This window comes from Epinephelus fuscoguttatus, linkage group LG10 (assembly GCF_011397635.1).
Source record: "Epinephelus fuscoguttatus linkage group LG10, E.fuscoguttatus.final_Chr_v1".
Taxonomy (NCBI): Eukaryota; Metazoa; Chordata; class Actinopteri; order Perciformes; family Serranidae; genus Epinephelus; species Epinephelus fuscoguttatus.
Window position 1 is genome coordinate 18,970,388 of NC_064761.1, and position 13,014 is coordinate 18,983,401.

Genomic DNA, 13,014 nt, shown 5'->3' on the forward strand with positions numbered 1-13,014 from the left:
CTAAAATGAGACGATAATAATGTCCCTATGTCCTCTAACGTGATGATAATGAAGTCCCAATGTCTTCAAACGAGTACTTCCAAATTAACAACGTCTTAGCTTGTTACTTTGCTAAAATGGGTCAAATTTGTTGCCATATCAAACTACAAACGTTATTAATCATAAATAAACAGGTTTCAAATATAACGTGATCAGATTCTGGACCTTGTCCACTTTTGTGTCAGGATCGGCTGCAGACTGACTTGGCAGAGACGGCTTGTTTTCCATCTATAAGTGTATCATGCTCTTGTGCACTAGATGACACATAAGAGCATCCATGAACAAGGACAACTGGTCTAAGTTAAGCAGAATGAAGTATAAGGTGCAGTAAAACCCAAAATGTGAGTCCTCATATGAAGACACAGGGTCTCAGGAGAATAATATCAAAATTAAGAACATTTTACTCTTGCCTACTAAGTACAATTTTGATGTACTTGTACTTTACATGAGTATTTTTATGTTATGTTCCTTTATAACTCTACTCCACTACATTTTGGAGGCAAACATTGTAGCCTATTTTTTCACCACTACATTTAAGTTTACAGTGTTTGATTTTTCCACAGTGGGCTACTGTAGAAACAACACTGTGGACTCAGTGAAAGAGGACATGCTACATATGAACTGTATATATAAACTGCTTACCCTAAGGAAACAAACACACAACAATTCCTAATTTCAGGTGATTCATCTTCATCTGTTTTTCACTACTTCACGGTAAGGAGGAAAGAATTTTGCCATCAGCTAATGAAAACATAGTTGAACATTATACACACATACACACTGGACCTTTACTGCATCATTACAACACAGTTATATATTATTCTGAAATGGGCCCCTCACTGAATGCAGGACTTTTACTTGTATTTCTACACAGTGGTATTGCTACTTTTACTTGAGTAGAAGATCTGAGTATTACTTCCAGCACTGGGAGATACCCACACTGAAGTTAATCTAACCATGATGTCAATATGCATTCATCACAAGGCTGATAATCAACCAAGAAAAAATGTTGCTTTTACCCCTGGACCCTGCGGCAGGTTGATCCAGCCATTATTTATTACTCTAGTAATCTCACAAAATGCGTACACTTAACTTTAAAATAGCGTTCATGCTAAAATCTCCCAATTCTGAGTGTTAATTGCTAACACTGTAACAAATCTCAATTGGCAAAAGAAGTGTTGAAAAGAGTGTAAACCACCCAGGGAGCAGTGTTCCATCAAAACATTCCCAAAGATCCACGGGTGATTCTCCTTGGAGCAATCCCTTAAGGGTTTGAGAGAAAGTCTACCTATTACAGATCCTCTTGGGGGCTGCGATTAAACGTATCACAATTAGATATTTGAATCCTGAATATCCAATGTACAACATCTGGATTACAAAATATGAGAACTGTAGGAGATGGAATCACATATGCATCAAGGCTGCAAAGACCAAGATGTATACAGAGGTGGAGTCCTGTAATGAGTTTGTCTATTCCCTTCCTACTTCTGTATTTCTAAGTTTACTCTATATTTACATTTTTTTCTCCTTTTTCTTCTTTTTTTACTAATGAGTGTACATGTAGTCAAACAGGTACGTTCGTAATCATATTATTATTGGCATCTCATTTCCTTTCTTTCTCCTTGCAAGTTTGAATCTCAGGTACATTTTACCGTACTTGAACACTTCACCATACTTGTCTTTAACCTGGATAGATATTACTGCAGCTGAAAACTTTGTACAATGATCAAAGTACTATGTGAGCTATGTAAAAACTGCTTTGCTTGTATAGAATGCTGAAGTTGAAATAAAAAAATGAGTTAAAAAAAAGTGTAAAGAAGCCTGTTGTTAAAAAGTTTTAAAATTTGAAACTGGGAGCTGACATCTTTCACCTATATGATACTGGATTCATTTTTTTGCATACTAAGTGCTAAACCACATATTGTTAAGCAACAGGCAATGCCTTTTTTTTAATCTTTGGTGATGCAAAATTGCTCAAGTCAAACCAAGAGTCACGTCAACTATTTGCAACACAGCGGTACTTCATTTTCACATCTATGATCTTTGACAGGCATTTTCTTCCAACCAGCTTTATATAAACACAATAACAAGTCAATGACATGCTTTTAATAGGCATAACTAATACGTACTGGAAAAACAGACACAAAGATGTTACTTGTTACTTCTCTTTATTTCAAAACGTTTCTTTTTTTACAAAGCCAAGATTACGTATTGTAACAGTGCTTTGTTAATGTCAGAAGCAGAAGAAGACACCTTTCAGAGGATTCTCCCTAAACTCACAATAAATCACAGAGCCGTAATGTTATTGTACAACAGAGCACACACCGAGATACAAAAGTATTTTTGAGGTAGCCACACATCTGACTGGACAGCATCAGTAATATATCTTTGAATTGACCCGCTGGGTATTTTAAGGCCTTTTCATAACACACATAAACAATAGCAAGGCACAGGAAAGAGTCGGGGTCAGAGGTCACCTCGTATGTAAACTTGAGGCTCTTCACTTTTGTGAGCGAACATTTAGGGGCGTCTACTCCACATCCCTTTAACTTCTCAGCACTCACAAAGCCACACGGTGAAATATCAGCACCTACAAACTCAGAACTAAAACCTGTCTGTCAGAAGAGATTTTTAAACCAAACAACCAATATGTAAAAGATAAAAATTTAGGTCCGAGAATAGGTTCAGTTCTGTTTAGCTCAGTGCTCTAGGTTGCCACTCTGTGGTACATACCATGGTGCTGAGTGGTAATTAAAAAGACACACACTGCTAAAAATAATGCCAATCTGCTTAAACACACTGGCACCAACTTGCTCAACTGCTCAAAAAATTTAATTAAAAACTAAATGACAGCCCATGAGAACATTTCTGCTGCAACGCAAAGCATAGTGTTAGTGTCCTAAGACTAGCTACGACAGTTCAACTATAGCTTTGTTTCCCACAGGCTGTTTTATCTGGGGATACACATGGTGCTGAAGCAGAATGCAGACCATTCAATGTTATACATCTCTACTAAAATACATCAAACTGAAGCGGGGTTTGGTGACCATTCAAAAAGACACAAAAACAAACAGAACATTTAAACATTTTCACTTGGGAGATGCACCATCACAGTTTGTTTAAGGGTCAGAGCAAACCAATGCTCAGGGAAATAAAGCAAAAATCACCTATAAAGCATACCTCACATGCATAATCATAATCACTGTGGGACAAAAGAAAAAAAAAAGATGCATGTATGTCTGGAAAGCTCCATATTTTAAGGTAAAGTGACTGAAAATAAAAATACAAAATGCAAGCATACACATACCTCAAATTGCTGTCTGTATTCCAGATTAAGTAAAAATGTAAAACAAACAAAAAAACAAAGTGCTACAGAAATAAAACTCCAGGCCCAACTCTGACTCAACCAAGAGTCCGACTCCATCAAATCAAATCGTCAGGTAAAATAAGCAGCTGTATCTGATTCAATGAAGGGAACAACAGAAAGCTTTCATCGAGAAATAACAATTAGGGCTGCTCAGAGAGGAAAATGTCAGATTTTGGTCTTGAAATGCTGCTGTGAGAAACAAACTGCATGTTTATGCACAGTTGAATATGAATGAATATCTTGAATAATATCTTATTATATCAAAAGAAAAAAGAATGTTATGAACCATAATGTCACAAGTTAAAGAGGAAACTTTGTTTAACTCAATCTGAAAACGGTTGTAGTGATAATTACAATATTTTGTCAAGTAACTTTGCAGCCATAATACAATTATGATAAACCTAAAAGACTGAACTTGAGATCTGTAAAATAACATTGCACATCCTGGGGGCCAGATCTCAGTGGGGTGGATTTGGGGTGGGGGTTTCTGTCAGAATTGGGCCAATAAACTGGGGGAAGATGAGCTGGAACCAACCCGTTCCCTGATTTAAATAACCTTTGTAAAAGAAGGCAAAATTACAACTTCTTATAAAGAAAAAAGGACTCGAGAAACAATTCAACATCAAGTGTGAAACAGCACAGCTAGGCTTTAGAGCAGCTGGGAAAAGCTATCCGAAAGAGACTGAAATTAGCAACACAGTTTACTGCTACACATTTCTATTTAAACCATGTATCATGTACATTTAGAGGGACAACATCTGACACATAATGAGTGAAATTAAAATTTGAGGATGAAGCATTTTGAAAGTCAAATACTGTAGAGTACAATCAACTGTTCCCCCAAACGTGACCTCTATAACCATTTCAATACCCCTAACCCTATAAGGTGCATTCATAGAGGTCACATTCGAGGTTACAGAACTTCTGCACAGCTGCTGTGACTTTTTTCACATATTTTTAACCCCAAAGTCAGAATGTTTTATGTTTATGTTCACAGTGGGACAAAAACTTGCATTACAACATGACTGAGGGTTGACTTGAGACTCCCATTTTATATTCTCACTACTGGGAGACATTAAAATGACTAAATGAGGCCTAAATAAACTTGAAGCAAAAACATAAGAGAAACAAACGCTACACTGAAGTTTTCATTTTGTCCAAGTAAAGACAACAATTAAAAAAAAAGAGAAGAAGAAGTTTGGCTACTTGTGGTTAAGTGCAATTTCTTTTGTGTGGTGAGGGGTGGGGAGGCTGGTTGGCATCTGGAGGTCACTTAGTGGAAGTGGTGCTGCTGGCAGTGGATCTTCTCTTCGGCCTGGTCCAGAAGCTCCAGCATCTCCTGGATGATGGCCTGCAGCGCACGTCCCAGGTCCTCCCCGCTGTAAGGCTTTCCGAGGGGAGGCACATGAACGAAGGCAGAGCGACCGTGGCTCAGGTACAGAGACGTGTAGTAGGTGAAATCACACAGATACCTGTCAGGGAGGAGAGCACGGCAATGAAAAGACACATTAAGATTATAATAATACTGGATTTAAGTGCTCTACTGGTTCATTCATTAACACACTTCACTTATACATACAGTGTTCTCCAAGTTTTCCATTGCGCACATACATTTATTTCTAAGGTTCCCTACACCTGCCCGAAATATGATTACAACCAATAACATCTTTATGGCATAATTATAACTAACTGTAAGTGTCTGCATGCATACCTACACCGTAGATTAGCCGCACACACAGTTATTCACGCCCTCATCAACCAGATCACAAAATCAGCTGGCATACTTAAGGGGTGTGTTAAGTATTTTTCAACCTGGACCCAATTTTCACGTGTTTTTGTGTCTAAGTGACAAATGGAAACACTACATTTTTAAAATTCAGGTTCAGTATTGAGGATGATGGCAAAGCAGGCTGCAAAGTAACCACTCAGAGCATGTGTGTACTGTCAATGTACATTCACTGTAAGTGCTTGTTTTGTCACTGACAGGCTCAGATTATTATTTTACATGTCTGACAACATTATGGAGAGGATCCCTATGGATGAAGACCTTTTTGTTATAGACTCCATTTAAGTAAAGTAATTTTAGTGTGTATGGATCCAACATATTTTCATATCTAACTGAGGGGATTGAGGGTTTATTTTAGCCAAACCAGATTTGGTTGTTGGAACAGTGGAAAGATGAACCAAGACAGGTTTTGTGAGTTTTATTTTGTGACTGTCAACTCTGAATAAGTGTGTTTTGTGATGGTAAAATTACTGTTTATTTAAATGGAGTCTGGTGGTTTTGGTGATAGCTATTTCAGGGCTGTTTCTGGTTTAAAAAAAACCCAACAGGATCTTACTCTTTAAAGGGATCCTTTCCATAAATTGCCAGACACTAAAAAAATAGTTTCAGTGGCAAAAACAAGCATTTTCAGTGGACGTAATTGACTGTATGAACTTGCCCCAAGTGGTTAAATTGCTTGTTTCGTCTGCCATCTGCAGCACTCGCGCAATCCTCGACCAACTACAAAATTGTTGTTCCTAACTCACTTTCACAAAGAAAAAAAACATGGGAAAATTGGGACTTGGTTTAAAAATACTAAATTTACCTTTTAGTAACACAATTTTTACTATCAGTTTGGATAAACCTACCACTGTTGATGCTGTCACTACAACCTGACTAATATCTCAGCATGGCTGATTTTATCTTATTACAGATCTTATATCAGCACAATTGTCAGCTGGTAAGAACAAGACATTTTAGCACACCTGGCTAAAGCTAATGCATCTTATACAACAATCCTGCAGTAAATTCTACCTTCATGGAGGTTGTAATGTTTAGTTTTTGTTTGTGTGTGTTTGGAACTCAGAAACTGTGTGTCCTTTTTGGAAGATGCAGTTTGTGGAGCTGTTAAACTATATTGTGTTTTACTTACCGATTTTTCTAACATTTTTTCCAACTCATCTATATCAAGGAGGGTAAACTCAATAACAGGAATACATTTTTGTTGAGTACAACGAAGCTACAGAGACTGCTTAACACCTGCTCTAAGATTAGGGGGATGTCCCAGCTCAGTCTCTGCACTCTGGCCTACTCACCCCATCCTGTGTATCAGGGTTCCACCTGCTGCCCTCTGGGCGGAGGTATAATGTCCCTATGCTCTGGATTTACAGAGCTCAAGGCTCCTTCATCTTTAAAGCGAATGCTGCCATTAACCACAAACTACAGTCCACCTTTTTGTTGCACTTTGTATATTCTGCTGCTTGCACTTTTTTATTCATTGTGCTTTGCAAACTTGACGTTTGCTATCACTTGTAGTTCATAGTATTCATGTTGTGGCCTAAACGTTTTACCCGTGTTTTTTTTGTTGTTGTTTATTGAGCTGTCACAGAATTGCCCTCAAGGGACGATAAAGATTTATTGAATTGAACCTATCTGTATTATGCAATACAGTTCAACAGCATCACCAACTGCAGCTTCAAAAATGATCATCCCAGTCCCACTCTGTGTTATTTAATATGTTGGATGACTGACTTTATATGGTAATTTGCTACTTTTACTCCTCTGTTCCACTTGATTTGCACAGATTGAACAGATCTGAATTATTGTTAAGCAATAGTGCATCCTACTTTTACTACACACTTTGTTGCACAGTTTCACTTGAGCTATCTGTCAAACTAGAACATGCCATATTGCAGACAGTTAACACGGTGTGCAGCTGATTTGTGCATTTAACAAAGTGATGTCAATTTGTGGAGCCGGAGCACGTGGCCAGGAGGTGAGTGGCAGAACAAATGGCTGACTCTGTAACAAATAAGTGTAAATAATTACCTTCCAGCGTCTTTGGAGACAGAGACAGCTACTCCCAGCCCCGAGGCACTCACTCTCTTACAGACTGATTCCATGTCAATAACTGAGTTGATACAGTCCGGGCCTCCCACAATGCAACACTGTGAATCAGGACAGAAGCTGCTGTTGTCCAGGCCCTTATAGCCATGATTTCTGCCACACTTCTCCAACGTGACAGTGGTGGCCATACCTGAGACTCCAACATGAACGACCAACTGGCAAACAAAGGAAGAAATTCAGCACAAGTCAGGATTAAGAAAATATCCCTGTCCCAAACATAAATTAATCACAATATGTCTGTGGCAACATTTTTTTGACTTCTCTGCTTGTTTGAACCTGAGGTGTCTAAAATGAACAGAAACGCTCTTATATTTGACACAAAACACAGATCTGAACCCAAGAACTATGAAACCAGAGCCAATATGAAACCTAAGTATCAATTTTCACATTTCAAACGCCCTCACAGAGAGCTTGCGTCAGAGCTACGCTCAAGCCAGTAATTTGATAATTGCATGTAATTTAATTCAGCTCAGAGTGTGTTGCGCACATTCATTATTATCTGATTATTCTCAGGGCCTCGCAGATCCAGTTATAACTTAAATATGCCTTTACACAAGACCTGAGACCTGTGGCAGTAAAATCAGACCAAACCTGAAACTGAGGCAGACACAAGTTTCTGTATTGCACCTTTAAAATTGGAATAATGCGGAGAGGTCACACCCCGTTCTCCTCTTACCAGTGGACGATACTTCTTCCATAATGAAGGAACCAAACTCTGGACTGTCTGGTACTCTACAGGAACCTCGGATACATGCAAGTCCACTTCACTGCCCAGTCCAAGCTTCTTCAATTCCTGTCGGGACAATCAAAAGCATAAAAACTGAAACACGTACTTGCATTTAAAAATTGCTGTTTTTTCCTGAGCATCTTGCAGTGATGAAGGTGACGATGAGTGAATCTAGAAGGTGGATCTTTGAGTTAAGAGGACACACATGTTTTGAAACTGTAGCTGATAACCGTGATGAAGAGAATGCATTGTTTAATTCGCCATTCACGTCTCCAGTTGTGTGTTAGTTTAGTAAATTAACACAATTAACACTGCTCATTATTCTCTCTTTGCCTACTCCCTCAGCACTCATACTTACTGCACACTGACAGCTAATTTTTCCTTAAAATATGTCCTTAAATTTTGCTGTACTCTTGATATTACGAGCATTCGCACATTTCTTAGTCCATATTTTACATATTCATCCTCTCTGTTTTTGACATTGTACAGCTGTTTTCATTTAAAAAAAAACAGACACAAAATATATTTTTTGTTTTTTTTGTAAATTCCTATTTTAGATTCATGATTCTTGACTTTTGTAGTACTTGTTTTTCATTATGCACAAGTCAGATTCCTTGTTTAAAAAACAAACAAACAAACAAACAAACAAACAAACGAAAACTATTTCTGAACCAATGGTGATGATGTACAGCCCAATATTTCTGTGGAATTTTAGTTACCTGCTAAACTAAGCAGGTATGTTTCAGCCCTGTTTTGCTCTTTCTTAGAAGACCTATGTCTCTAACTTGCCCTGTCCTTTTCAAATAATTTTACCTTGCGCTTAAATTGAAAAATGTGCATTATGACAACCAAAAAAAATTGAATTGCGACACTCAACAGTCTTCATATATAGTATAAAACAAATCAAGAAATAAAAGATGCAATCATACATGTTTTAAGTAAGATAAATCTGTGTCAGTTCACAGCCAGTGGGCTGACACCTCCCCCTGTCTCCCTGCAGGACAAATAGCCCTGGACACTGACCCCCACTTGTATTGAAAAGAGGCTTGTTTGACCACGTCTGTGACCCCGCCACAAAGCGGCCTTTTGTTTGCCTTTAATATCCTTATCAAGTCCGTCTAGACACCCTGACAACCAACCTCATCCCCCACATGCAGTTTCCCCAGCAGGACACAGAGAGCCTCCATGACACTGCTGCATGCCATGAAGCCGGCTGGTAACTATCAGAGCATCATGTCACCACCACTAATCAGGCTATACGTTCGTTATTCATTTTGAAAAAGTCACAATTTATGCAGACTGTCAAATTTTGGCTACAAACATAATGAGATTTATCCAGTTGTATGCCATATCTACGATGTGATCAATAGTGATGTTTTTGAATCTTAACAGTCTCCTTTTAATCCAAGAACCTGCCGTACTGATTTCTGTTTGATTTATTTTAACACCATAGAAAAAAGAAATAAATATGTGCATCAAAACAGCGATAGAAGGGTAAAACACACCTGTACTGCTACCCAGCTGGCGTTGACTGTGTGCTCTCCAAATGGCCCAAAACCTGCAAAACACGTACGTTTATTTAATGTTAACGAACCTGTTTGGATTCTTCTCAAAATGACTAAAATTTGCACCTTCACAAACAGAAATGAAGAGCAACTATGTTCTGTTTGTCCTTCCAAAATGAACAGTGAACATTTTTGGTGGTATCAAACCAAAACAAATGCAAATACATTTAATTTTGCAGAAATATGAATGTAGTGTAACCTCCAAAAAGGCTATGAGCTATCATACGTAAGCTTACTATACCAACTGTGTTGTTGTTGCTAGGGCTTGAATAGGGATGACTAAAAATATTTTAAAAATTAAAAATGTATTGAGATTACTTTGCTGAATACAATATAAACTGTTAACAGTATACAGACATAAACCTTCCAAGATACTAGATTTTCAGATAAAATTAACACTTCAAAATAACATTATAAATGTCTACAGTGCTGCAGCATGCTGCTTTCCATGAATTACCAAATTAAAATCAATCACTATCACTAATAGTCCCTCCACACACCACTCCATATGACCTGTGAAATCACAGCAGCAGCCTATGTATATTCACTCAGGCTTGTTTATGTAGAGATCTATGAGCTGATCCCCTTCCACCACCCTTGCAAGGGTCAGTGAGTCCCTGGGGGATGGGTGGAGGGGGGGATCAGTCTGTCTGACAGGCTGCTGAAAAGAAGCAGAGTGAGGGGCCGGCAGCTGCCAGCCGGCCGGCTATTGTGAAGATGCTGTTCCCAGGCAATCTACACGTCTTTTATCAGCTGGGACTGCGAGCTTCTGCACCCCTTTGTGTCTGAAAAGTCACTGCTTCTGTTTTCCTCCACAGACTCAGACTGTAGCCTGTGCTCTTATAAAATGTTAGATTTAAGTGGCATGAAGTGAACTTAAAATTAGTCTTGTTTTGGGAAAAATAACCATTAATAATACATCAATATTCACTGATATATCCATGCCACTGCAATCATTGCTTGGGTTTTCTTCTGATTTAATAAATAGTAGGACTGTGTGTTTTCTAAAATGAAACATGCGGAGCAGCTTCAAAGACAGATTGGACACAGATGGAAATAAGAGTTGTAGACCAGACTTTGTAATGCACAGCAATGTTATTAGATCTAAAAACAAATTGGATGAGCTTCCATACAGAAACTAATACAGTGAAATATCAATACTGGAATAGTGTTGATTACTTGTAGTAATGTAACTTACTTCTAACTATCAGCTCTATAATGACACCATGTCTGGACAGAGGCCTGATGCAGAGAGCAGGTCCAACTGTTGTGAAACTCACAATACAAAGCCATGAGGAAGAAGCACTCAGGCACAGTTTTTTCTTTGTCAGAAAAGCTTAAGATGATTCACTCTTGCTACAAAATTCCTCCCTAAGATACTCCATATGAGTCCTACAAAAATTAAGGTAATACATGGTTAATATCAACAATAATTTGAGCCATAGATTCCTCATTCATGGTTGTCCGTCTAGTTTATTGTTCCTGGAACATACTGAAGTGAAAGTTAATAACTACATTATAGCTTTGATATCATTATAATAATAACAGCAATAATAACCATAAATAATGTTTGAGTTAACTGTGATTGTATTATTCAATCTATGTATTGGGGCCACATTTTTATCATTGTAAGCTCTATAGAGAATTAGCAAACATTAAATTCTTACTGAATGATGTTAGCATTAGCCGACATGTTTAACGTTACCTTATATTGATTGATGTGGCCTTTTTAATACGACAGGAAATAACGGCAAATAGATGTCACCTAGCTCGTCAGAAGCACTACTTATATATAACTACACCTAAAATAGCTGAACACCGCTGATACGTTGTTATTAATACAGCTGTAAGCAAAACCTGTCCTTAAACTGTCAGTAACTGCTGCGGAGTGAAACACTAACAGCCTGACGCCATTAACGTTAGCGGCTGTCATGTCCACAACTTTTCCCCCACTTCACTGTGATGTTCAGTGTGCCCACAGAGACGACAACAATGGCTGTAAGACGGAGACAAACCTGTAACGACCACAGTCCGTTTACTGTTATCCATCTCCCGTCCTGTCGCTGAGGCTCCGTTGCCGTTTTTAGGTCTTTACTTTGAACCAGGACCGGAGAGAGACAGTCAGTACCCTCCACAGCTGACGGCTCCGTCTCCCAGACACAAATGAAACCTGTCCGCCTCGCTGCGGGATGCGTGAGACGTGACGTGATGACGTCGGACCAAACAGGGTCTCAAATGTGACGTAATAAACAAATAATACTGTGCATTAAATTGAAAATAATCAATAAATAACGAAATGACATGTGGCCATGCCAATAATAAAATATTTAAAATTATTTTAAAACGTAATAATTGATAATGCCGTATAAATTAAAGTAATTAGATTATAAAATATTCTTATAGTAGGCCTATGAGAAAATTACTGAAAGACAACAAGCTTTTCCACAATTCTTTTTAACGGGTTGTATTTTTTTTCCTTTTTCACTACATATAGTCCCACAGGATCTTTGCCTAGTTGTTCTCAACCCCTTTCGCTGGGGGACTTGCAGGCTTCTAGTCCATACTCAGCACAGATGTTCCTGTACACTATCCATGCCACTTGGTTGTGCCTCTCAGTGTACATTGTCCCAGCTTGCATCTGATATCCTGCTGCTGGACTGATCTTAGGGGCCACTTTGCACAGCCTGCACCTGCACCTCGGGTCCTATCTACTATGGTAGACCCGTGCCTTTATGGATCTGGTGCTCAGGGCCTGTTCTTGTGCTGCCACGATCAAGACCTCTGTGTTGTCCTTCAGGCAAGCCTTCTCAAGCCACTAGTAGGATTTCCTAATGTCAGCCACTTCCTCTATCTGCTGATGGTACATCCCATAGAGGGGTTTGGTCTTCCACAATATTTCCTCTTCCTCATCATCACCCTCTGTCCTCTGCTGCCAGAAGCACTCAGTGAGCAGGTCATCCTTGGGGGGCATCTTCCTGATGTATTTTTGGATGCTCAATGTTTAATCCTGAATCATGGCTCGGACACTCACTGATCCTTGCCCTCCCTCTTTTTGCTGCTCATAGAGTCTCAGGGTGCTTGACACTGGTTGGAACCCACCATGCATTCTGAGGAGTTTTCGTGTCTTGACATCAGTGGCATCCATTTCCTCCTGTGGCCAGCTCACTATTCCAGATGGGTATCTGATGACTGGTACGGTTTACATCTTGATGGCTTTGGTCTTATTCCTCCCATTGAGCTGCCGTCTTAGCACCTGCCTTATTCTCTGTAGAAGACCTGAGCACAAGCTATATTCACAGAGCCTTTACTCTCTGCTTCACAGCCTCGTCCTACATTTAAAAAGTATGCAGCAAAACAACCAAAGAGCTAATAGAACAATGGTCATATCTATCAGTTAGTAAGGAGTCGTCAGTTTACTTGTAAG

General features: G+C 38.9%; 1 protein-coding gene across 1 annotated transcript; it reads right to left on the reverse strand.

The window, feature by feature from the left end:
* Positions 1-2,190: 2,190 nt before the first annotated feature.
* Positions 2,191-11,766, reverse strand: LOC125896068 (pyroglutamyl-peptidase 1-like). Its single transcript, XM_049588397.1, has 5 exons — positions 11,606-11,766; positions 9,531-9,583; positions 7,975-8,091; positions 7,221-7,453; positions 2,191-4,878 (listed from the first exon to the last, which is right to left on the reverse strand). The coding sequence occupies exons 1-5, from the start codon at positions 11,637-11,639 to the stop codon at positions 4,680-4,682; spliced, it is 636 nt and encodes a 211-aa protein (XP_049444354.1). The 5' UTR covers positions 11,640-11,766; the 3' UTR covers positions 2,191-4,679.
* Between the last annotated feature and the right edge of the window lie 1,248 nt (positions 11,767-13,014).

What these genes read in the sequence shown, in the direction of transcription:
- LOC125896068 (XM_049588397.1), bottom strand. Translation starts at nt 11,639, where the DNA reads ATGGATAACAGTAAACGGACTGTGGTCGTTACAG. An exon ending in ACGGACTGTGGTCGTTACAG is followed by an intron (nt 9,584 to 11,605) that starts GTTTGTCTCCGT and finishes CGTGTTTTGCAG; the next exon opens with GTTTTGGGCCATTTGGAGAG. An exon ending in GTCTCCAAAGACGCTGGAAG is followed by an intron (nt 4,879 to 7,220) that starts GTAATTATTTAC and finishes CCTCCCTGACAG; the next exon opens with GTATCTGTGTGATTTCACCT.